This window comes from Cimex lectularius, unplaced genomic scaffold (genome assembly GCF_000648675.2).
Source record: "Cimex lectularius strain Harlan isolate CLEC.00 unplaced genomic scaffold, Clec_2.1 scaffold117, whole genome shotgun sequence".
Classification (NCBI taxonomy): Eukaryota; Metazoa; Arthropoda; class Insecta; order Hemiptera; family Cimicidae; genus Cimex; species Cimex lectularius.
In genome coordinates this window covers 976,824-1,004,245 of record NW_019392706.1, presented here as the reverse complement: position 1 = coordinate 1,004,245, position 27,422 = coordinate 976,824, and the positions used below count along the sequence as shown (strand labels likewise).

The window sequence follows — 27,422 nt, the reverse complement described above, 5'->3', positions numbered from 1 at the left end:
TGATCAGAAATGACCAAATTACAGGGCTACGTTGATGATCAGCCTGAAGTGGTTCCTTTCTAAAACCATTCTAAGCAGAGAAGCTGTTGGCTTAATTGTGGAAGAAGCCTTCACATTCAAAAACTACACCTCACTCACACTGTCTGAAATTTCACGCTATAAATTACTGCCAAACACCAAACTTCATTCACACTGCCCAAGAGTACTCGACATTTCTCGGTGTAATTCGAAAAAGGTTCCTCCGTTCACGCTAATAAATTACTGCCAAACACCATACTTTATTCACACTGCCCACAGAACTCGATATTCCTCGACGTATCTACCTTTATGATAATAAATCACATTCAAACATCAGACTTCATTCATATTGCCCCAGAATATACGATATACCTCGACGTATCTACTTTAATGCTAATAAATTCCATTAAATGTCAGACTTCATTCCCACTGCCCAAGAGTACTCGATATTCCTGGGGGCCTGAAATTTCACGTTATATATTACTGCCAAACACCAAATTTCATTCACACTGCCCAAGAGAACTCGATAATTCTCGGTGTAAATTGAAAAAGATCCCTCCATTCACGCAAATAAATTACATTCACACTGCCCACAGAATTTGTTATTCCTCGACGTATCTACTACCCCCACGATAATAAATTACATTCATACTCCCCCAGAATACCCAATATTCCTCAACATATATATTTTTACGATAATAAACTACAATCAAACATCAGACTTCATTCACACTGCCAAAAAGTACTTGATATTTCTCGGTGTAATTTGAAATATGTCCCTCCATTCACGCTAATAAATGACTTATTTAGAAATCGTGAGATGCGGTCTGGTGTGATGTAGGTTTCAGAAAAACATTTTCTTTATCGTGCCAACGTTTCGAAGTGGGCACTCTCAACACGACACGCAAGAATGGCACAATTACACAGAAGACAAACACTTTGAGCCCTGAAGATGATCTCAATAAAGATCGAAACGTTGGCACGATAAAGAAAATGTTTTTCTGGAACCTACATCACACAAGACCGCATCTCACGGTTTCTAAATAATTATCGATTAACGGTCACTAATCACCACACACTAATAAATTACATTCACACTGCCCACAGAATTCGATATTCCTCGAGGTATCTACTTTCACGCTAATAAATTCCATTCATACTGGCTAAATGTACTCGATATTTTTCGGTGAAATTATGAAAAGGTTCTTTCCATTCACGCTAATAAATTACAAACAAACACCAGACTTCCTGTCCCAGAATAGTCCATATTCATCAGGTCTCTACTTTGACGCTAAAAAATTACATCTACACATCAGACTTCATCCCAGAGTCCCCGAAGTTTGTTGGGTTCTCTTCTTTCGATGTAATAAATTAATTCAAACAAGACTCCATTCATACTGCCCCAGAATACTCGATGTTTCTTGGGGCCTCTACCTTCATGCTAATAAATTACAGGCAAATATCGACTTCATTCAATGTTTCTCGGGGTTGTCTACTTAAACGTACGTTAAAAATAACATAAAGAAGTGTTTTTTATTCTAGTCAATAAATACAGACATACACCACAAATACAATAGGGGATCAACAAGTTGTAGAGAAGAATCTCTATAGCAAGAAAACACCGCATGCCTTCTGGAAAGCCGTCTTAAGGTGAAAAACTCGAGCAATTTATAACAATAAATCACAAGTACGATCCCAGTAATTGATAAGACACAGTTTCTACGACGAAAATAATGAATATGAAACAAAGTTACATCATGAAACACCAAAATGAGAAAGGCAATTGTGAAAAACTACCTATATTGCAGGAAAACACCTCAAAAAGTTTGAAGAGCCATCTCAATAGGAAATTATTAGAAAAATTTTAATTTTACGGTTGCTAAATTATAATATGGTTGGGAATTGAATAAATTTAAATAAAATAAAATGTCTAAAGACTATCGTTGAAACGAACAACTCGAGACGGCAAACAATATGGCTGCGCTGTAGAGGAAGGTACAAGGTAGTAGGTACTCTATCCTCTAGTGCTAGTCGTTCCCAGTTTCCAACCCATCGCTAAGCTCATCTGGTATAATCATCTCTGCTTCGATATAAACATAAATCAGGCTTAAAAATAAATAATAAACGATGAATTTATAAATTGTGATGGCCCGATTGGAATTTGTCCCGGACTGGCTTTTATTATTGAACTGGAATTGAATTATGTCCTCGGATTTATCCCGTTGGGAATACGATGATGGAAGTGTTCGCCTTGTTAATCGCGTTGTTGTCTTTCTCCAAGGCGATTTCCTCGGAAACGGGTAAGCTGAAAATTGTCTTCTTCATCACGGTCCTTTTTTTTAAAGAAATCGTCTTTTTCTCTCTCCCAGCTTCCTTTTACGGCTCTAGCTACATATCCGTGCCACTGTTGGAAGGTAAAAACGTGACCGACATCAGTTTTAAGATAATGACGAAAAAGTCGGATGCCTTGCTACTCCTGGCCGCTGGGCAGACGGATTATTGCCTCATGAAATTAGTCTCAGGTCGTTTAAAAGTAAGTATGATGTCATTTTCTCCTGATGCTTAAGTTGTCGATGCTGACACGTTGACTGTTGACCGAGTTGCCTTGTTGATCTTGGCAACACCATTCCGACACTGCTTGTTATAGGTAGTGAAAAGTTACAACTTAATTTAAGCTTCTGCGGATGGAGTTGATGGTTCCTTAGGTTAACGTCTGATTTCTTACCTGTTAAATGCTCGCCTTAGAAATTTTTAAAACAAAAAGACCTAGACTCATTTATCTGCTCTATCATAGTTAAAACAGATAGTGAAGTCGACAAACATTGAGTACACTGGAACAGTATGAATGTAGTCTGTTGTTTGACCTTTATTATAATGAAATTAGAGACATTGAGGAATATCGAGTACTCTTAGGAAATGTGAAAGAAGTCTGGTGTGTGGATGTAATTTACTAGCAAGAAAACCGAGACCATGAGGAACATTTAGACTCTTGGGCAGTGTGAATGAAGTCTGGTTTATTTGTGGTGTAATTTATTAGCCTGAAACTAGAATGGTGAGGAATATTGAGTCTCAGAGACTGTAAAAAGTCTGATGTTTGAATGGAATTTATTAGGCTGAAAGAAGAGATGTCGACAAATATCGACTAGTCTGGGGCAGTATGAATGAACTCTGGCATGAAAATGTAATTTATTAGCGTGAAATAGAGACTTGTTGGTATGTCTGTGAAAACAAGTTGAACTGGCACTGGATCTCTATCCAAACCTCGAGGGGAACCACTTATAGGCGACCTATAACACAATCCAGAAAAAAACATAAAAATCACCATAGAAACAAAAAAGCAATGATCCATTTACAATTGCTAAAATAAAATGTCAGATGAATGACATAGAAACAAGCAAGTGTAGACGACCCAGTGCCAGTTCGACAATATCATAGTTACTACTGTTTTATGGATTTCAGTTATTGCAAATTATTATTGAAAAATGGCAAAAAGAGGTAAAATGCGATGGGAAGTTGGTGTCCGAGTAGATCAAAGGATAGGTCAAGTGGTTAGAGTAGTGGTGTATTGAGCTGAAGGTCGTGGGTTCAAATCCCGCTCGTGACACTAACTTTTTCATCTCGACCAAGACCTTACATAAAAAGAATTAATAGTCAATTATGACCACTAAGCAAATTATTATTTAATTATTATTGTTGTTTTCTGTACATAAATACATATAAATAAAAGATATGGCAGATACTTGCCAGACCTCAGGGATATGGATGGGGGAGAGGAGCTGGCTAGCAATGCAAGGCTAAAAAATAACTTGGGCAAACTATTTAATTAGCATTTTAGTTCAGTTTTTAGCTTCTCAGACTAATTTATCTAATAAATCGCTTCGAAACCACACAATATCACTCACTACATATTCTACTTTTGTCATTGACTGAATCTGGGAAATACTATAGATCCATAGATGAGAACACCCATGTCAGCATCACACAGCTTTTGGAAGTTTTGTTTTAATCCTTTGCCTTATAATTTGTTTACTAAAAAAAAAACTTGGGTAAACTATTGAATTGCATTTTAGTTCAGTTTTTAGTTTCTCAGACTAATTTATCCAATAAAACACTTGGAAATCACACAATATCATTACATATTCTACTTTTAATCTTGATGAATCTGGGAAATTCTGTAATTGAAAAAACCCATGTCAGCTTTTATGATGTTTTTGTTTGAACGCTTTACCTTATAATTCCCTAATTTCGTGGTCCGCTTGACCAATTAATATATTACAATTAATTAAGGTTTTTGGTTGAGATAAAAAAGTCAATGGCACGAGCGGGATTCGAACCCACGATCTTCGGCTTGATACACCGCTGCTCTACCACTTGAGCTATCGTGACCTCGATCCACTCGGACACCAACTTCCCATCTCAACCATTGAAAAATGGCAAAAAGGAGGGAAAATTCAAAAGGTGTGGTTGAGATGGGAAGTTGGTGTCCGAGTGGATCGAGGTCACGATAGCTCAAGTGGTAGAGCAGCGACGTATCAAGCCGAAGATCGTGGGTTCGAATCCCGCTCGTGCCATTGACTTTTTTTCATCTCAACTAAAAACCTTCATTAATTGTAATTACCTTATAATGTTGGCCTGTAAAAATAGAAATATATATAATAACTTGGACAAACTGTTTAATTAGAATTTTTTTCAGTTTTTATCTTCTCAGACTAATTTATCTAATAAATCGCTTGGAATCCACACAATATCACTACATATTCTACTTTTGACATTGATTAAATCTGGGAAATTCCATAATTGAGAACGCCCATGTCAGCATTTTTGTTCTGTTTTAACCCTTTACCTTACAATAAAAAAAAAAAAAAAAAAAAACGTACCGTAACAGGACTATTTAATCAGAATTAGCTTCGTTCTTATCTTATTAATTCCCAAAAATGGGATACAGTTAGGTAAAATTTACTCTTCCCCTATTGAATTACCCAGATATTTATTTATTTAAGTATTATTATAATTGTTGGTCAATGTGTGATGTGGTTGCTTGAGTAAAGAGAGAGAAAAAGATTAGTTTTGTTATCATGTTGATTATATTTAATTATGCGATGGCTAAAAAAGGTATCAGGTCTGTGATCAGCAAGGTATTTATTTTGTTTCATTCTAATATATACATAAAAAATGCTTTTATGGAGACTACAAACTTTTCCCTTTTAACACCTTCAGTGCGGCTGAAATTGACGATAGCCAAAATATTCCAAACAGTGGGTCGGTTGTTCCTGAAAAATTTAATAATAATTGATATTCTTGGTCGCTTTTATTTATTTACATACATATGGTTCAAAGACCCATTTGCATTTAATAAAAATCGTCAATTTGATTTCCTTCTCCTTAGTCTAATCATATGGAAATAAAATAGTTAATTTGCTTTACAAAATGGCATATTAAACAGAAACTGCCTGGTTGAACAAGGTGGAACATTGAAAGAAATAAATAGTAAGAAATAAACAGTATACACGAGATATGAATATGTGCTTAAGTATATGTATAATGTATCGAAAAGGCAGTTCTGGGGATGAATATATATTTTGAACTTTATCTAAGATTTCAAAATGAGTAGAATAATGAAGAAATCCTGATGAACAATCAAAATAGAATTATTATGTCAAATGCCGCATTGAACGTGTTAAATCTTTTTAATGTTGGTTTTTTAAAGCTACTATTCCTTGATGTAAATATGTGAATTTTGAAATTTCAAGTTATTATTATTTTATAAAGAATTATTTATGCAATTTATATTTTAAATACATTTTTTCCAAACTGTTTTCAATTTTTAACAAAGTTTTTTTTGTAGTGGAACTGCTAATACTTAAATTCATTTTGCATGGCCCATGTTTTTATTATTTTTCACTTGAGGAATGTAATAATATATCAAGGCATTTGTCTTTTTTTATATTCTTTATAATCATTTTGAATAAAGCATGTGTTTTCCTGCTCTTATTTTTTAATTTGTATAGTTTTAAGAGTTCACAGCATGTATTTATAAATAACATGTTTTATTTTTAAGTATTTTATTTATCTATTATTTACTTTTGTTAGTATAAAAACTTCTAATTTGCCTTAATCAAATAAACGCTTATTTTAAATATAATTTAATTTGATTTTGTTTCCTTTCTTTTCCTCTTTACCTTGTCCTAAATTTTTAAACCTTATAAGTTTGAATCTTTTGTTGTACACATTTTAGTCTTACGTATTCACTTCAAAATTAAACATGTAACATGATTAAAAAAAAAAGAAAGAAAATTAATAATATCAAATGGACAATGTAACATAACATAATGCAACTTTGAAAACAAGAACTCTGGGTTAAATGAAGAAATCTTATAATTTAAGGTAAGTTATGTCAAAGAATTTATGTACATGCCCAAACTGAAAGGTATTTGATCTTAAATTTTGTTTGTTATTTTACATTCTGGTGGTTTGTATATAAATAGAATGAACAAGAAATAATTTAAATTTTCTTATCTGTCCTTTTTTAGAGAAATAAGTATAAGTATTAAGCGTTGACTGAAAATAACTCCATAAATGAGAGTTTGTTTTTTTGGTCTTAAGTAGACTTTTGTCATCGACGAGGGATATTTACCAAGCATTGCTACTTCAAATTTTAGGCTTTGAAGCATTTTATTTTATATACATACCAATTTACGTAAATTGTGTGTGCCTATCGACAATGTTATGAATGAACTTATGTACACATATTTCAGGTTTTTTCATTAAGAAAAATTACTGTAACATATATAAAGGATATTTCACGCAAGAAAACAATATGTGCATACATCAACAGGTATGCACTTATGCACGATATCGAATCACAACACTATCACAAACTTTCTTAACCAATTTCGAAGTTGAATCACAAGAAAGAATTTTTGCACTGTTTTTGTGTATTTCACAGATGGATGATCATTTTTAATGTGAAGTTAAGCGATTTCTATGCTCAATTTATGTTGCATATGGCAACCGTTAATGAGTGAATGCACGGATAACGAAAGAAAGATAGTCCAATGTAAAATCTAGAAAAGAAACCAAAATATGAGAATGTCATCTTATGACTGTTACCAGAAATAATATTGTAGGCTTATATTTTTTTGCAGAAAATGAAACTAAAATAAATAAAAACCGTTTTTTACCAGCCTTTACATAATAATACTAGAAATACAAGGTAAGAGTGAATAATATCTTTCAACACCATTCTTAGTTCCATAGAGGATTTTTTTTTATGATTAAGGTCATATCGTGGACAGGTTTTTTTTTTTTTTTTTTTTTTTTTAACAAAGTTAAGCTCTTTCCTTAGTGCTTCTTTGTGAACTTCTCTTAGTGTGAGAATTTCCTTACTAAATAGGCTATCCATTAGGATAGTTCCACACATGCCACACATGCTCAAAGGATATATGCTGATGTCTATGGTTTCTCTTGACAAAGTTAGCATGTTTCTACTTCTGCCAACCTTTAGATCTCTCTTTTGGAGGGCAATGGGTGGTAAAGAGGCCTATAGTGCTCAAATGTTGATTGATGAGGGAGAGTTCCTTTGCCTTCCTTTTTTTAGAGCTTTATGAATCGTGGTGCTTTTGTCCATTTTTCCAGCTCCAACTTTATACTCCTGTGCCTTGTGGTCGTGATCCACTGGGAAGAGGTCTGCCTTTTTTTTTTTTTTTTTTTGGCTGGTTGGTTTGTTTGTTTCCTTCTGTAACCTTGAATTTTCCTATGGCCAGTATGCAGTTTAGGCATTCCCAGACTAGTTTGGAGATAAACTCATAATGCCCAAAGAAATGAGCAAAGTAGCACCTATTAAAAGTGCTGTAGTGTGAAGTAGAGTGCACTTTCTACTATTTTCATAATTTCACTAATTTTGTGGTCCGCTTGACCAATTAATATCTTACAATTAATTAAGGTTTTCAGTTGAGATAAAAAAGTCAATGGCACGAGCGGGATTCGAACCCACAATCTTCGGCTTGATACGCCGCTGCTCTACCACTTGAGCTATCGTGACCTCGATCCACTCGGACACCAACTTCCCATCTCAACTGCACCTTTTGAATTTTCCCTCCTTTTTGCCATTTTTCAAGTTGGTGTCCGAGTGGATCGAGGTCACGATAGCTCAAGTGGTAGATAAGCGGCGTATCAAGCTGAAGATCGTGGGTTCGAATCCCGCTCGTGCCATTGACTTTTTTATCTCAACTAAAAACCTTAATTGTAATATTTTCATAGTGTAGTGCCTTCTCACCTTTAATTTACTTGCATTTAATTATACGAGAGTTTCTGGAAATGTAAACTTTACATTTTTTTTCCAATAAGGATTCCGACATTTCTCCACTGTCACCTATATATGTTTATTTTGGAACCTTTATGATTCCGTGCTGAGAAAAGAGCACTTTTTCCACAAAACAAAGTTTTTCCTTGGTGCATCTTGGTGTGAGAATTGCCAACCCAAAGTGGCTATACCATATACGGGCTAGAGCCTCACATCCATAAAGAATATGTTGATGTCTTTGGTTTCTCATGAAGAGACATTGACACATAAGCACACTCCATGCATACAATTGTGGTGTAGTACAAAGGGTGAGAGGGCTGCCCCTTTTTGGCTTTTGGTCAGCCTTTCTTCTTTCTATACCTTCATGTCCGGAAACCCACTTAAGCGGGAGAGTCATAAAACAAATTAGACACTCCCAGACAAGTTTGGAGTTGAAAGCATATGCATTAGGGTCTTTATAGCTGCCTGTCTGAAAATATGTAGATCTGTACACTTTTCACTTTCTTCTTTATCAACTCCCGTGCACAGGGATTGAATCAACTTCAGCTTAGAAGATATTTGAAAATAGTCCAAGGGGCTTTCCTAGGGTGTAATTAGACCCTTGCCAGACCTACTCCTTATTCGATCTTTGATCCATTAGTATACCATTTTATGGCCACTACTGAAACTTCAGGTCAACTTTCTTTCAAAGGTCTCTTTTATCTATGTCCACTTGGAAGGGTCTGTCAAAGTTGGGCTTTCCTCTCATTCTGTCAATCTAGCATCTCATTTATTTTATTTCTCTCTAGAATTTTACACGGCTTCTCCTTAGATCAGATTTTATTTACTTGAACCTCAGGAGTCTATTAGCACTTTTTAATAGCTATCAAGTACATGACTGTGTAAAGGTGAGTGGTAGAGTGCGGTATCCATTGCTGCTCCGTCAAGACACTAGTCTTTTTAGACTTTGCAGTTTGGTTTGTGCTTCCTTATGAACTATTTTAGCTACCATACTAGAGCTCCATATGTGACCACGGGCCTGTTTGTTTTGTCAATAAACCATCCTAGGGTTTATTCCCCAATTTTTGCTGCATAATCTCTGGCCATTTAACGTACCTTGGCCTTATGTATGTTGACTATATGATTTCTCCACTTGAGCTTTGGGCAAAGGGTTATTGTCTAAGTACATAGTTGGTGTAGAGGAAGTTAAGGCTCAATTTTTATGATAGGTGCTTTTAGGTTTAGCTTCCTTCGTCTTGTGAAGGGAACATATCCTCCTACTAGTGATATCGAAAATACTAGAAAGACTCCTTTCAAAATGTCTAATTTTAATACCCAATCTCACCAATTCGATTACCATCCTCATTATTCAGCAAGGTATCAGAGCTTGTTTTTTTGCTCTAGAAAACAGAGTGACCCAGGGTTTTGATTCTGGTGCCCAGACATTCTTTATAAACTGAAAAGCTTCCTACCCACCCTTTATTACGTTATCCTGTAATCCTATTTAACTGCTGCTTCAGAGTGAAGTGTGGCAATGAATACTCACATATAAGATTGATTCAAGCTGGCAAGCCACAAGGGAGCATACTTGGTCCCATCGTATGGTATGGTTTGGTGGAAAGGATACTAGGAAGCGGGGTTTGTATTCCCCAGGCACTGCAGCCTTCTGGCTTATTGTAGCTTCCTAGTTCCTTAGTTCAGTCAATAGACTCAATCCTTCTTCTTAGAAGTATAAGGTCATTGACTGTTGTTGCTGTAATTTGATTCCCTAAGTCTTTTCTGTACGTTAGGTTAAACCTCCATTGAGCTGTTGCTTCGCATTCGAAGATGATATGAGTGGCTGTTTCCTCCTCCTCATTACATAATCTGCAGATGGGATCATCGCTGTGTATACCCATGTTGTGTAGATGTTTTCTCAGATACCAGTGACCGGTTAGTAGTCCCACCACTCCTCTGAGTTTTGCCCTCTCCAATTGCAGCAGCGTTTTTGCCAATCTTGGTGAGGGTTGTTTCATCATAAGTTTACTATGTCTAGCACCACTAGAGTTTATCCACTTCTTTTTTTGTTCTGCTTGGATCCATTCTGCGATGGAGGATTCTATGTTTGTTTTTGTTATCCCAAGGATAGGTTCGGGGCCTATGTATGGTCTTGCAGATCCTCCTCTGGCCAGTTTGTCTGCTTCCTCGTTACCCAAAATCTCCCTGTGCCCTGGCTACTTGGTCCCATAATTTATACCATATTCTGATTTTCTTTTACATCAAACACTGTCATCAATACCAGTCTTCTAACCCAAATCCTATCCAAGCAACCTCCAACATCTAAGAACACCTTGAGTTTGTCAAAGTAGTCTACCAAAAGGGTCTTTTATAGTGGATTTCGATCCGTAAATAAATAAATAAATAAAAGTAGAGAACAAGTCACAACGTGGAAGTACATTGACCATAGAGAAGTACAATATGGAACATTTAGAAATAGAAATATATTTATCAAAAAAATTTTCACAACCCTTTACAGTGTGTAGACAAATGTAAAATAATTAAATAACGAAAAGTTAAAAAAATTCCATTGTACATCAAAAACAAGGAACATCTGACTTTCACTCCAGTCAGATAATTAGGACTATACCTAGACAGCAGACTTGGACAACTATGATGACTTGCAAGATAGAAGTCTGCTTTGACCGTCAAAATTCAACTAACTCTATACAAGATATTAATGCGACCACTCTGAACATATGGAGTGGAACTGTGGAGTTCCACCAAGCTATATTATCTAGTGCATTAGTCTTGACAATTATCAAAGCTTTCTATATGTCACTATTCAACGACAACGTTCCTTTTGTAAACAAACTGATCCACTCATCCTAAAAGGTTTAGGTCACGTCAATACGTGTTATTGCGTTTTGCCATCTTCAGTGATGGGCCTGCCATAGTCATGGTTTGGAACAGACCCAACACTGAATAGGCACTATTTATCATAATTGTATACAATTTTTTTGAAATGAAAAATTTGCGACAGGCGGAATTCGAACCCACGACCTTTGGCTGAATGTCCTGACCCAGCCGAAGATCATGGGTGCGGATCCTTCCTGTAACACAAATTTTTTATTTAAAAAAAATTCTATCTAATTTATTGAGTTGACAAAGTTAGTTAGGAAGAGGTATGTATTTTGAGATTTTTCTGTGAGGTCTGCAGGGTGATCAGCCTGTAATTTGGACATTATCGATTATCCTGGTCTGTCACATTTGTTTTGATGTTTTGCCATCTTCAGTGATGGGCCTGCCATAGTCATGGTTTGGAACAGACCCAACACTGAATAAGCACTATTTATCATTAAAAAAAGTAAAATAGAATTTATTTAGCATTTTTCTTGCAATGAATAAATGAAATATTTTAGGTGTATATAAATTTGGGTGCTGGAGAATCGACTATTGCTTCGCCACATGGCCTGAGGCTGGATGATCTCAACTGGCATCATATTTCATTCACCCGAAAAGATGCAGATGTTACATTGACCATAGATAATATACACGTAACTAGGTAATTTCAACAAGTGGATTCACCATAATCAGTACTAAAGTATTTCTATTTTAGAGAAAAACTGATGGGAGATTTTTTCTTGCTGAATATTCACTATGGATTGTTTATTGGAGGGCAGGGGGAATTTTCCGAGTTGTTTTTGGGCCATGGCGACTGGTTGAGGGGTTGTTTGTCCGATCTGGTCTACAATGGTGTTTATCCACTGCAATTGGCGAGAAAGCGTTTAGAACACTCTCAAATCCATGATATATCGTGGAGCTGTGCTGCTGAGTTTGTTGCAAACGCTAGTTCTGAAATTAGTTTTATAGATGATGGCTCATTTTTATTACTTCCCAGTTCAATACCACGGACAGGTGCAAGGTAAGTCTTAAATTATAATATAAAAGGTTAAACGTTGGTTAATTATGTTTCAAAACAAACAGATGGGAGCTAGAAATAAAGACTACATCGACTGATGGAGTTATATTATACACGAGCGGTGGCGGAGAAAATTCTGACTTCGTAGGAGTGGAAATTGTCGGTGGCAAAGTAAGAATGATCCTCGACAAAGGAGGAGGACCGGCCGAAGTGACAAACGATATTTACGTGTCTGACGGAAAATGGCACAAACTCGTCATTAATTTTAATCCAAATATTGCTCAAGTTATTGTAGATAACAAACCTACAAAACAAAAACTGACCTTAAGTGCTACAAGATTTTTCGATTTGGGAGATGTGGTCAGTGAACAGTTTTTCTCATAACATCTCAATTTGAATATCATTTCTCTATAAATCATGTTTATACTTCTAGATTTTCATTGGAGGAGTAGAACTTAATAAAAGGGCTCGTGCTTTAGGCCAAGGACTTCAAACTGCAGACACAAGCATGAAAGGATGTATAAGAAATATTCATAAAAGTACACAACTTATAGGGCTCCCTGATGCAAAGGTGTGCAAAAATTATGCATTTAATTTAATAATCCTTTATTACAAGCCGTGCTGCAATTTATAACTGAAAATAATTATTTATGAATGTATTTAATCCTTTTACAGCTAATTTTTTTTTAATATTCTTTATTTATCTATGGTTGATACATTGTATATTTATTTGAGTGGACTGTATAAAATGTTATTGACCATTGTTTGGTCCTCCGGGCCGGATTTGAACAGTGGATTCAGTGCAATAAATAAACTATTAACTAAGTTGAATAAACAAAATGTAAAATATGAATAATTATTAGTTAGATTAGCATGTATAACTCACAAATGAAATATGACACAATGAAAGAATTATTTGGAAAAGGACAATCAAATGAAAAGAGGAATTAAGGGATGTAAAAATAGGAAGTTAACGTAACTTATCTTCGTCCTTTCAGCTGATGTCAAGTCGAAGCGGGATGACGTGTTTTTCCCTCTCAGATGTTGCCGACGGCAATCCCTTGCTGTCGGTAGAACGTAGAAGCCAATTGTAGTGGGGTGAAAATGCGCCAAAGTCACTTTGGGCTATGCACTATTGCGTAATTTTAGTTCTGAATGTTTTTATGAAATAGTTAATTTATTGCACTGAATCCACAGTTCAAATCCGGCACGGATAGGCCAAACAATGGTCAATAACATTTTATACAGTCCACTCAAATAAATATATAATGTATCAACAATTGTTTGATCCGGCCCGGAGGACCAAACAATGGTTGATACATTGTATATTTATTTGAGTGGACTATAAAATGTTATTGAATTATAAACGACAATCTTTAACAAAATGAACTAAATGAAAAATTAACATGAAATGAATATGTAAATGTGAATATAGCACAATTACACAAATGAAAAACGACACTGGTTCACTGACATGCTATTGACTTGAAGGCTGGACGAATACTATCCCTTCCACTCATCCCCCAATTTTCTTCCACTCAAAAAAGGGCTGCCAACGTCTCCAACAATCTGCTTAAAATATTATAAAGATCAAAAACCGAACAGAAAAATTGGTAAACTCCACATATATTCAAGTTAAAAAAATATAAAACCAGCTACTTTCTCTTTATAATCACTTTCCTGATATGGTAAAATAAATGAAATTGTTAATACTACCATTTCGGTAATTTTATATAAAACAGAGTTAAGACGAATCTGAAAAAACAAAAAAAACAAAACAAAAAAAACAAGCTTTTGAGGAAAATATCTCCTTCATCAGGAGTTTGAAACTATTATTAATAATTTACAAGGTTAGCAGGTATGGAATGTATCTACAAATTATTGATATTAAGTTGATGAAATTAAAAATTGAATTTAAAGTGAATGAGATCCCACCGATTCATTCTGTACCAGAAATACCACCCTGGTTTTGAAAATTTGGTAGTTGAATGACTATTGTTTTTATTTTTTGTTTTACAGATAACTCAGGGTTTACTTGCAAACTGTGTGTGGTCATACCCATGTAATGATAATCCTTGCAAAGAACATGCATCATGCGTACCAAGGGGCGTAAATTCATTTATGTGTTTGTGCAGTGATAAACATTGTGTCAAGCAAGAATTTCCAAATGGATATACGGTTTGACTCTTTAATTATTTGTACGAATGTATTGTACGCTTATATTCAACAAATTTCAGGTTTATAGCAAGACACTTCAATTGGAACTGCTTGAACTTAACCCTATAGTGATGCAAGAAGGTGAAAATATTGTCATTACGCCTGAACATATAAATATTGTACTTGATTATGCAAAATATGGAGTAAGGGATTCTGGAGTGCTCTTTTCGACCGTTCCGAATCATTATCCTAAACACGGCCACCTGGTCATCGAGGTGTGGCAAAAGTTTGGAACCCCGCAAACATTTACGCTTCTTGATTTAATAAGAGATAAGGTGTGTTTAAAATAAACCAACACTGACTTGTTGGAACCTATATCAAAAATAGTTTTAAAGGTTTCTAAACTAAAACATCTATTGGTGATCAACTTTGTGAATTAATCACAATTTAACTGACAAATCGAAACCCTAATTTCAAGAAAGACATAAACATAGTATGATTGTTTTTAGGTCATGTATGTCCACGATGGAAGTGAGAATTTTGAGGACAACATCCACTTGGACTTGGAATTATCCCCAGGAACAGGATATGTCTTACCAAGTTATCTTCAGGGGCAACACAGATTTATATTACATGTGAACATCACATCAGTAAACGATGCCCCAGTCATTAGTATACTGCCTACAAAGACATTAAAAATCCCTGCTGTAAGTTTTAATTTGTCTATATTAAAGCAGAAGACTTTCTTGGAATGCCCACACTTCATTCAAAAGAATAGAACTGAACAGATGATATAATTACAAAGTCACAACCAAGGGTTCTAACCTTCAAAGAATTCGATTAATCCAGACCTAATTTCAAACCATTGTCCAAGCTCCCTATTTCGTATACGGCCTGATTTTCTACATAGACCTTCAAATCAAATTGATGCCTCTATAAAACCCTTGACCCTCATCCCAACACTAGTCCAAGACCTTTCATCCCGAATCCTTCATGAAGACTCATGCTGTTGTAGGAAGAAAAATAATTATTTTGGTTCTTTAAATGACCTAGTTGTTTGTTCAGATCAGACTGTAATAATGTTAAAGAACAATAATAATAAATTTATTTATTTTTGTTTTTAACTGGATATACTTTTGGGCTGGATACACAAATCATTTTTGCATGCTCATTTTTGCTATCGGGTTAGGTTAAGTCCAAACCACTGGATGGATTGAAATTTTGGCAGTGTATTCCTATAATGACAAGGATAGCCGCTAAGGCAGGATTTTTTGAAATTCCATCCCTAAGGGGATTGTATGGACAACTTTTTATCATGTATAAACCAAAGTGAACTGAAGAAGAGAAGAATTTGAGAAACGAGACATTATATTAGAAAGCGATACTGCATTTTTAACTGTTGTATATATCACATTGAAAATAATTTTACTTAATTTTATGGAACACAAAAACTTTTGCTGCCAAGTGTTTTGTACCGCTCTGCATTGCATTAGAAAGGTACATTAAAACAAAGTCCCATGTGGACAAAGTCGCGAGTAAAAGCTATTATAAATATATGTATTATTTGTATTGTAGCAAAATAAACACAAACTTTTTATATGAGTTTTTCAGTTTCCTTGACCATGATGGTCATTTTGTGCAACTATATCGCTCGCTACAACACACCACCTGTGTGTCGTGGATGATTCAGTACATCATCATACAACATAGGGAGGGATTAATAATGTTAAAGAACAGTAATAATAAATTTATTTATTTTTGTTTTACCTGGATATACTTTTGGGCTGGATACACAAATCATTTTTGCTATCGGGATAGGTTAGGTTCAAACTGCTGGATGGATTGAAATTTTGGCAGTGCCAAATTCATTTTCTCACTCCTTCAAAACATTGGTCTGTATTTTTACTTACAAGTGTCTTTGGAACCACATAGAATTCCTTTTGCAGATCCTCGTTCGGGGCAGCCTTTTTACAAGCATGTTGGCAAACTATTTATGATAGTTTCCCATCAGTGCTGTGACCCATGGTAATTTATTTTTCTATTTCTCCCCGGTCTCCAGTTCTATTAGCATTTACCAAATTGTATTTGCTAAAATATTGTAAATATTTGGTCAGGGTTATGGTTAGGTTAGGTAGGGTTGGGTTAATTTTTAACTGTTGTATATATCACATTGAAAATAATTTTAATTAATTTTAGGGAACACGAAAACTTTTGCTGCCAAGTGTTTTAAATGCAACTGATCCAGACAGCCCAAGAAACAAGCTAATATATACCATAATAAATGACGGTAGTGGTAGATTAGAAAGAATAAACCAGCATGGAGTAGCGATAACTTCGTTTACACAAGAGGACTTGGATGCTAACATGATAGCTTATTTCACAGAAGGTCCTACGAATTCAAATTCTAAACTCATTTTTAAGGTATGATTTTCCTCTCAGTTCAAAATGCATTTTTATTTTGGTAAATTCATTTGATTTCAGGTCTCTGATGGCTATTCGACTACTACATCCGATCCATTGAAAATAACTGTTATCCCTTTGGTTGTTCAAGTATTAAATAATACAGGGGTTTACATCCCATACTCTAGTTCGGTGATAATTACTTCTAAGAACTTGACAGTCGTGACAAATGCTGAAGATCCAATGCTTGAAATTACTTTTACGGTAATTTTATTTATTAATTGGTCGCTTTGACAATTAAATTAATTGCTTTATTTTTGTTTCCAAAGATTGTTAAAGACTGTGAGTTTGGAGTGATAGAAAAAGAGGACAATCTTGCTGGAGGTGAATCATGGCATACTGTTTCAAAATTTACAAACGTACATCTTGAACAAGAAATTATTAGATACAGACACACTAAAGGGAAACCTTCTCAGGATTCTTTCAAAGTAAGTTTTCCTTTTAATATTTTTATGAAAGTACAAATTGCCATTGATTAATTGTTTTTAAAATTTTGTATTTCAGTTCACATTGTCAGGTTCAGGTACTGATATTCCTACACAGTATGAATTTGAAATCACGTTCATCGAGCTTTCTCTTGAGAACCATTTACAGTCACCTTTGATGATGAATGGGACAGTCGAAGGAAATATTACAATCGAAAATTTATCTTACAAAACTTACCCAATTGAAACAAATCCAAAATATATTGTATACACATTAAACAAACTGCCTCAATTTGGCAATTTGCGTTCTGCGAAACACAACGAGAGATTAGTCATGGGTGACAACTTTACTCAATTGGACATAAATTATAATTATATCAAGTATAAAATGTTCAGGACTTCTTACTCTTCGTTTACTGACGTAATGGGATTTACAGTTTCGACGTACCTTTGTCCCATGTCGCTCACTGGCAAAATGAATTTCATTTATTCTCCTCCTTCTAAACTTCCCTTATCCATGAAATCAACGTTAAATGTTTTAAAAGTGATTATAATTTTTTAATTGGAATAAAACAACAGAGTGTGATGATTAAATGATTCTAGGTCATGGAGGGCGGGACGGTTCCAATTCTTCCCTCGGAAATCAACATCACTGTCGCCAATGTGAAGTCTTTAGTGTATGAGGTCTATTACGGGCCGTTGCATGGTAGATTATTTCTTGTAGATCTAATGCAAAACAGCACCGAAGACAATGTCGTTCATTTTACCCCATCGCAAATAAATGCTGGGAGGCTGTTTTATTCCCACGATGGCTCCGAGTCACCGCATGATACCATTAAATTTGTAGCAGTTTCTAATGTAGAAGATGATGTCATGGTGAGTACAAAAGTATTTACTAACAAATTTTATTTTAAAAAAAGGTCAATGATTCATTTAAGTTACAATTAATTAAGGGTTTTAATTGAGATAAAAAAGTCAATGGCATGAGCGGGATTCGAACCCCCGATCCTCGGCTAGATACGCCGCTGCTCTACCACTTGAGCTATCGTGACCTCGATCCACTCGGACATCAACTTCCTATCTCAACCCCACCTTTTGAGTCTTCCCTCCTCTTTGCCATGTTCATTCATTTAAGGTTAAATGGTTTAAATTGATCCATTTGAAGCAAAAATATATTGACTTTTGCACTGTAAAAGCAATAATTTATTCAAATTACCAATGTTCCTGGAATTTCAATATTGTATATGACTTGTTTGCTGTAAGTTTGTAAGATGCTATGACATGCAATATAAATTTGTAGAATATTGCAAAAAAGTTTAAAATAGAAAATAGCTAAATATAGCTTTATTTATCCCAGGCTTGCGTTAAGCGTTCATTTACTATTTTCTTAATGTTTTGCAGATTTTTTCTGAACTGGATATAAATATAACTTTGGTCAATGACAACGCTCCTGTTCGAGTTGTATCTTCAGTGTTTCGAATAGTCAAAGGTGGCCAACGTCTCTTGACTACAAAGCATATCAAATTCAGTGATGAAGATATTGATTTTAATGTGAACAACCTCGTCTACACTGTGAAAAACGGATCTGGTGTTTACTCGTCTATAACACACACTAAAATTCAGCAATTCACACAGGTTTGATATCCATTCTTCTCAAAAATATTACGTTTTAACTACATATTCAACAAACTGTTTTGAGTCATAATTAATATTTAATATTTTTATTCAAATGGAATAATAAAATGACCGTTAAAATTTTCATTCCTGCACATCTGTTTTGTAAACCTCAGCATTTATTTTTTTGTAATAGCAAATAAATCTATTATTACAAGATCATTCTGTCTTTTAAAGCATATCATGACAAACAGCTAAATCAAGGACTTGCCAGACATTGGGGAAACAGAATAATTACCATTGAAGAACTATTTTTACATAAAATTACAGATTTTCAACATTTCAACAATTCTGTGCTATTTTCAAGAACTATTTTCAAATAAAATTACAGATTTTCAACATTTCAACAATTCTGTGCCATTTTCAAGAACTATTTTTAAATAAAATTACATATTTTCAACATTTCAACAATTCTGTGCCATTTTCAAGAACTATTTTAAAATAAAATTACAGATTTTCAACGTTTCAACAATCCTATGTCATTTTCAAGAACTATTTTTAAATAAAACTACAGTTTTCAAATGTTTTCATGTTCGTGGGCCATTTTTAAGAACTATTTTTAATTAAAATTAACAGTTTTTCACACTAGGATAATTTCGTTCTCTTTGAGGCTTGATGTGTAACATTCCGTGGATGACCTCTCAACAAAATAATTACCATTGCTTGAGTACCAGGGCACACAGAGCAGAGGGGCAATGAGGAGGTAGATAAATAGGCTAAGGAAAGTTCGATGAGGGCATCTATCAGCCCTAAACCCTTTCACAGCATAAAATAGCTGAAAACACAGATCCTTCAGATAATGGGTTAAGAATAAGTCCTCGGTTCAATGGGAATTTGCAGGGCAAAAGTATATAAGAAAGTTCATCAAAGTATCTCACAGAAACTAACAGAACCACTAAACCTAGGACATGTTCAGTACTAGAATGATAGTACGACTGCAGACTGGACATTTCTGACTTTGGAAAATAGTCTCAGAGCAGCAGAGGCCTGTGTAGATATTGCCACGAAGAAGAAACAGCGGAACCTCCTTCTCCTGGAAGAGGAAAAGCCCAGGCCTGAAGGATACACATGAAGTCCTTGACCTTTGGAATCTTATAAAAAACTTTAGGCCAGTTGTGGTGTGTAAAGCTGTAAAGAGACCGACTCTTCTTGTCTCCTTGTACACCCTGCATATCACTGGAGAGTTGCAGGCCATTAAATAACCCTTGGTACTACTACAATGCCCAATTCTCAGTCTACTCAGGACAACCTGTTCTCAACCTGTACAAGGAACTTTTTGTTTTAATATCCCACAATTCATCGTTTCAGAATTCCACTCTTTCTGCTATTGTGAACATACTTTTTCTTTAAAAGTTGCCATCAAGCATCTCTGCTTAGTCTTCCTTTCATAGATGGCAATATTTGAGTGATCAGGGGGTCCATAGAAAAATTACTGCATGTTGTTGCTGAAATTGTCTCAGTAAAAGGCGTTTTGTACCATCTGGGAGGATTATGCTGAGCACTTTATTTATAACTACCACATCAGTACTATAGTTGCTCAATATGGGGTTTGGTTAAAATAAGAATTTTCAAAGCTTCAAAACCGCTTGTTACTTTGGGCCTGAGGGCAAGGTGATTTTAATTATAAACTCGTGTGTATAAAGCTAGAAGTGGTGGCTTTATTAAATCTGGGTGGGTAGAAGCTATGGGGGAAATATTTATAGTTTCTTTTTGTGTTGACATCCCTAACCAGTAAATTACGTCTGAGGTTTAATGGTAGTTCACTGGTATCTATTTGAAACAAGACAAATAAGACTGGCCTGAAAAAGCATCAATTTTAAGCTTTAAGTTGTGAGTCAAGTTGCTGGCTTTTTTTAACTCTAAGCATGATTGAACTTATGTTGCATACAGGCACGTTAGTCTCTTGTGATCAGCTTCTTCAGACATTAGTTGTTAATACATTTAGAGCCTGGAGGCATCTAGATGTTAATTTTTTAAAATGTGCAACCCAATTTAAATTTCTATCAAATACAATGTCAAGTTATACAGATGTAAGTAAAAATTTAACTTGATTATTCGATATAAGACAAACGGCGTCTTCTGGAGAACAGGATAGCAAAAGAAAATTCTTGGTTGATAACAGTTTAATAAATTTATCTTCTTAATATCATAGTTTGTTCATTTGTTTCTAAAAGAGCCATTCTTCATATTTCAGGGTGATTTAGAAGAAGAGAAAGTTTTAATTATAGAAAGCGAATTGTCAGAAAATCCTCTGTTATTTTCAATCAGCGATGGAACACACGCAACTGAATGTTATCTTGACATTAGGCCTTCACCTCCTTATGTTGAAATCACTAACAATTCTCATTTGGTGGTCTCTCAGGGGGGACATGCGACTGTAACTACTTCCAATCTTTTTGCCGACACAAATATTGACATCCGATTACAAGATATAAGGTTAGTTATAAAAACCTAGACTTACACCGTCAGAAATAAAACATTATATTTTGTTCACTAATTTCATGGTCCACTTGACCAATTAATACATTACAATTAATTAAGGTTTTTAGTTGAGATGAAAAAAAGTTAATGGCACGAGCTTGAGGAAAAAAAGTTAATGGCACGAGCGGGATTCGAACCCACAATCTTCGGCTAGATACGCCGCTGCTCTACCACTTGAGCTCTCGTGACCTCAAGTGGTAGAGCAGCGGCGTATCTAGCCGAAGATTGTGGGTTCGAATCCCGCTCGTGCCATTAACTTTTTTTCATCTCAACTAAAAACCTTAATTAATTATATTTTGTATTGTGATGTTCTAGATATTACATTGTTAGTGGTCCAACACACGGTGAAATTTTGATCTCAGGGGTTTCAAATAAGTCAAAGTTTCATCAGCAAGACATTGAAGCAGGAAATGTCATTTATAAACATTTATCGAGTAGTGTCGCTCAAGATCGCATTCAATTAAAAGTAAGTTTATAGTTCAAGTGTAAGTTTTAACCTGTTAAATAGAAAATATATAGATAATTAAATCACTGTTGTAGGAGTCTCAAATTTTATTTACATTTTAGATCACAGTGCAAGACATTTACACTGAAGGGACATTGGCAGTCCGTGTGTTTCCTGCAATTTATTGGGAGCCATTGATAGTCATATCAAATGAAACTGTTCACGTTGAAGAGTATACAGGTGTTGTTGTAAAGAGAGAAAATTTACAAGTAAATATTATCCTTGATTTATATTTTTTAAATATAAGTGTGCATGTTTTTTTAATATACATATTTCACACCTCTTGTTTTCTAGATTCATCAACCTGGGATTCCGCCGAGCGACATAACATTTTTAGTAGTCTCAACTCCAAAACGAGGCTACTTAGAAATTGAAGGAAACGATGAAGAAAAAGGTGGAGAATTTGATGAAAAAGGCGGGATTCGAGCGTTCGATCAAGCCACTGTTAATGCAGGGAAACTATATTATGTTCAATCAGCGGCCAATGTTTCTGAAGACACTATAGTTGTTGATGTTACGAATGGTGTATCTTGGCTGCGCTCTCTTATCGTAAGTCACATTAAAAAAATATCATAATGTAATGTATTTATTAATTTTTTTTACAGATTAAATTTTTAATAATTCCTTCGAAGTTTTATCTTAAGAATTCTCGACTGACAGTCATGGAAGGTGGTTCGGTTAAACTTCCTCATTCTCTGTTTTGTACTACTGCCCAGTATTATAAAGACAAAATCACTGATTACCAGCTACAAACACATCCAAATCACGGCAGAATTATTATGTCACCGAGTAACAAAGGTGTATCAAAGTGGACAAACCACCAGACAAAAATCAATACAATTATGGTCAGTTTAAGATTGGTCGACTTTTCACTGTAAATTAATATGCATATTTTGTCATTTTAGTATGTGCATGATGGTAGCGAAACATTGCAAGATTCATTTTCGATAGTGGGTAAAGTTGGCTCGAAAGTGAGTGAACCTGCTTTTGTCGAAATATCTGTTACTCCCATCAACGATATGATACCTACCATTCTAAACAAAACAAATATTAAGATTTGGAAAGGTGGTAGTGAAATAATAACTTCCGAATATCTTGGTAAGTTCATAATTATTAAAAGAAACATTCCAGTTTTGTAATGTATTATTGATGTTTCAGCTGTCACTGACAAGGATACTGACCCGGAAAACATCATATTCGTGATTATATCAGCATCCGGTGGTCATGTCGCACAATTGGATGGTTTGCAAAGTGTGGATAAGTTTACTCAGAAGGAAATAAACACAAAGAAAATTGTCCTTGTTCATGATGGTAAGATTTTTAATTGAACATTTAAACCTACGGTTGATTATTTTTAGTAACTGTTTTATTGGTCTGACCTGAATTTTGTGTAGTATTGCTTTAATTTATTTACAGGTGGACAAGGAAATTTGGACTTGGATTTTGTTGTTACCGATGGAAAAAATAAGCTCGGGCCTATAAGCTACACTGCGGAAACAGCTAAAGCAGTATTAGAATTGGTTTTGAACAAAGGACTGCATGTTTTCCCTCTTTTACAAAAGGAAATATCTTCTTTAATCCTTCAATCTTCGTGTTCTGACAACCGTGAGATTATTTATAAAATAAAGAAAAATCCAAAATTTGGACATTTATTCCTTCGAAAAGATAAAGGAAGACGAATCAACAATTTTACACAAAGCGACATCAACTCAATGAATGTATTGTATGAGCACACTGTCCCATTTAAAGAATCTTCGGTACAGGATTTCTTTGTATTTGATGTAATTGCAAAATTTGTGGACCCACTTAAAGACATGGTAAGTATAAAAGTATGTAATTTTACCTGTTACTTTATATCACTGTTTGCCCTATTTTTTTACCCCATTGATACTCCAATTTAAAAAAAAGAAAAAAAAAGAAAAGTGGTTAGGATGTCCGACTCGTATTAAAGTTTGAAGCTAAAAGCATACACATTATCTTTATAGCTTCCTGACTGTCTGAACGTATGTAGATTTGTGCATAGAGTTGCATGGACTTCAGCTTGGAAGATTGTTGGAAATAGTCTAAGGTATTTCGCTATGGTTTTATTCCCTTTAGCCCTACACCCCATGTTCCATCTTTGATCCGTTAGTGTACTATGTTATGACCCCACTGAAAATTGAGTCAACTTTCTTCCAAACATCTCTTTTATATATGTCCACATCGAAGGGTCTGTCAAAGTTGAGTTTTCATTTTGTCAGGTACCACTCTAGCCAAACCAAATGATCAAGTGCCATTTCCATCGCTGTTTTGGATCGAGTATGCAGATATTTAGACTTTGAAATTAGTTTTGTGTCTCCTTGTGCAGTGTTTTTGGCCACATACTTGAACTCCGTATGTCCACTGGTCTGACCACTTCGTATAACCAATACACAATTTTGAGGTTATAAACCAAATTGTTTTTTCCCAAAACCAAAGTGGTAGTTCAGAGAGCAGTGGCATATAATTGACCTCAAGGAAGAGTTCCTTTGCCTTCTTTTTTGAGAAATTTATGAATCTGCTCTATGGAGTGCTTTTTTCCAGTGTTTTGGTTCACCAGCCATTTTGTTACATTCTTTTTTTGGTTAGTTAATCTGCCTCATTTCTATTTATACCTTCATATCCCTGAACCCACTTCAACATAATCTTATTGTGCTTTCCTAGCACCATTAGGCAATTTATAGTATAGTTTTAAATAAAATACACAATATTCTCTTCACGGATGCTTTATCTTGTTCTTTTCAAATATAAAAATATACAGACAAAAAGTCGCCATTAATTATTTTAAAATGTATGTAATTCTGTTTTTATTTTCAGACTTTTAAAATAGAAGTGTCTGTGTTTTCTGGCGGGCTGGACCAATACTTCGACTTTTCATCATCAACGTTGACTATAGAAGAAGGTGGTTCTGCGTTCATTCATTTGAACACATCTTTAATCCAAGAATTTCTTGTCAACAATATCAGCCTCGTAGATCCAAATTTAATAGCGGTTCTCATCCTCCAGCCACAGAATGGTGTCATTTGCTTCAACGATATTTGTAATATTACAACTTTTTCCCAATTATTTATAGATTCTGGTAATATTTTGTACCAACATGACCATTCTGATACTCTCTCAGATTCTTTCATGTTTTCTCTTTATTTGGAACCCGGTGATGTTTTGTTACTGAATATTTCATTTGTAGTCGAGGTCGAACCCATTAATGATCAGCCATTTAATTTGATTACTACCGAGCCTCACATAAACGTCGTACAGGGTCAGAAAAAAGTGATAACAAAAGACGATTTGTATACTGAAGATCTTGATACGGATGCGAATGAAATTATTTATGAAATAGTCAGTGGACCTAATCTTGGTGTTGTACAATTAAACAACAATACGACTGTCACATTTTCACAAGAAAATGTAAATAATGGAGAAGTATTTTTCAAACATTCAGGCCCTCTTCAAGCTACTTCATTTTATTTTAGAGTTTCTGATGGTAAATTCACTCCAGTTTACACTGTTTTTCATGTGACAGTTTTGAAGATATACTTGAACATAACTGTCCTACAGCCTGTCCTTCTTCAACAGGGCAAGACTGTTGCTAATATTTCAAAAAATATTTTGAGCCTTCATACAAATGCAAACAAACAAGATATAATTTTTAATGTACTGACATCCCCTAAACGCGGTTTAATACATGTTAATGGTACTCATTCTTCCTCATTCTCTTATAATGATCTATTGAATAAAAATGTCTCATATATCCAAGAAAATTTGACTGCTCCCAGTGATTCGTTTGAACTGATGGCATACAATACACTGAACTTAGATTTTGTGATTAAAGGGCTGTGGATCAATATTAGCGTTATACCACTACTCATAATGGGGAACTTTTCACCCTTATCTGGTACTAAAACTAAGCTAGATTTAAGCACGTTGGATGCCACACCTCTGGCAAAGTTAACTAATTCAAATCCAGTTTATAAAATTTTAATGAAACCAAAATATGGCCATTTGAAAAAAATAATCAGAACGACAGGCGAGTATAAAATTGCTAGGGAGAAGGATGTAATGAAATTTACTCATGAAGAAATTCAAATTGGCCTTATTTATTATGTTAGCAAACCGACAATTGAAACCGTCGAAGACAAGATCCCGTTTTTAATTTACGGATCAATGTTTCAACCTGCTGTAGGAGAACTGAGATTTGAGATTATTGGTGATTCTCCATCAACAACATTTAAACCGCCTAAACCACGTTGGCCTGGTGCGAAGCCGTCTGTCGAACAAGACAGTGTTCAAATCGCATCTCCAAACATGAGTGATGATTACTTGCTAGGTGTTTCTTTGGTCACAGGCATCATCGCTTTAGCATTGTTGATCGTAGGCTTTGTCAGGTGTGGATCAAAGCATACCAATTTTGAAGATTCGATCAAATCAGATTTACCCGAGCCTTTGCCTCATCCTCCGGACAATCTTCTTCCAACTTCTCCACAAATCGCCATGAGTGGCACACCCATTTTAACCCCTGCTAATCTACCACAATGCAAGGTGACAAGCAATTCTCTCAATTCATCAGAGCCTGAGTTGAATTTAAGATATCCTTATGGAGACGAGGATTGGAGTAATTTTAACGACAGCCGTAGGGAATCAAAGAGTAACAACTTAATACTCAGAAAAAATCAGTATTGGGTTTGATATTGTATTGTTCCTATTAAGGATGTTTGAATTTATTATGTGAATAACTTCATATAATAAATTATTTAACTATACAAAATACAACACATTTATAATAGGGTAAATTTACAGTTTTCTGAACTTTAGCAATAAGTGTTGTTTTTTCCCAAAATCTGTGATTTCTACATTCATTTTATACATTTTATTTCATTTACATACATTTCATTTTATATTTTTTTTATCAGCTTTAATAACGAAATTTCGTTAACTATTCTGCATATTCTTTCATTGATATGACTATCGTATAAACAGATAACATTGGTCTTTTTTCACCAAATTTAAAAAAAAGAAATAAATAAAATAAAGTTTTTAAAAATATTTTTTCTTTTCTGGTGTAAGAAGCTATTGTTGAATAACTATTATACTCATAGATTTCAATTTTAGAAGTTTTAATCAGAAATTAGTGCTTTCTCTGTTTGGTATTTTTATAATGAGCGTACATTGAAAACCATCATAATATCTTCATGCTTTAGTTGTGTATAAATTATGTGTCCCCCTTTTAGGAAAACAATTAAAATATTTTAACAATAGTGGATATGATAAATTGATATAATAGTTTAAAATTATTTATGTAAGTTAACCTAACTGAATATATTCAGTTTCAAATTTTAATTAAAATCTTAGCTGCCATTCAAATTTATAAATGTAATCTATGTCGATAGAAAGTGTAAAATTATTAATTTTTGAATTTTTTATAATGATTACTTTTACTTAAGCAAGGGGATCATAGAGGCCTTTGGTGCCTTGATTTAACTTATACATGGTCAAAGTCTATTGTAT

The 27,422-nt window shown here is 34.6% G+C and overlaps 1 protein-coding gene across 1 annotated transcript; it reads left to right on the top strand.

Moving 5' to 3' along the window:
- The first annotated feature begins 1,459 nt into the window (after nt 1-1,459).
- Nucleotides 1,460-27,212, top strand: LOC106666632 (chondroitin sulfate proteoglycan 4). Its single transcript, XM_014393961.2, has 24 exons — nt 1,460-2,318; nt 2,388-2,551; nt 11,698-11,840; nt 11,895-12,200; nt 12,263-12,557; nt 12,631-12,768; nt 14,217-14,375; nt 14,435-14,689; nt 14,864-15,061; nt 16,551-16,775; nt 16,836-17,018; nt 17,084-17,242; nt 17,319-17,783; nt 17,843-18,115; nt 18,641-18,874; nt 21,108-21,349; nt 21,710-21,860; nt 21,962-22,108; nt 22,194-22,448; nt 22,505-22,744; nt 22,805-22,997; nt 23,058-23,210; nt 23,316-23,716; nt 24,735-27,212. Exons 1-24 carry the CDS (start codon nt 2,252-2,254, stop codon nt 26,601-26,603), a joined length of 6,915 nt encoding a protein of 2,304 aa, XP_014249447.1. The 5' UTR covers nt 1,460-2,251; the 3' UTR covers nt 26,604-27,212.
- Nucleotides 27,213-27,422: the final 210 nt, after the last annotated feature.

What these genes read in the sequence shown, in the direction of transcription:
- LOC106666632 (XM_014393961.2), top strand. Translation starts at nt 2,252, where the DNA reads ATGATGGAAGTGTTCGCCTTGTTAATCGCGTTGTTGTCTTTCTCCAAG. An exon ending in AGACATTAAAAATCCCTGCT is followed by an intron (nt 15,062 to 16,550) that starts GTAAGTTTTAAT and finishes AATTAATTTTAG; the next exon opens with GGAACACGAAAACTTTTGCT. An exon ending in TGGACCCACTTAAAGACATG is followed by an intron (nt 23,717 to 24,734) that starts GTAAGTATAAAA and finishes TTTTATTTTCAG; the next exon opens with ACTTTTAAAATAGAAGTGTC.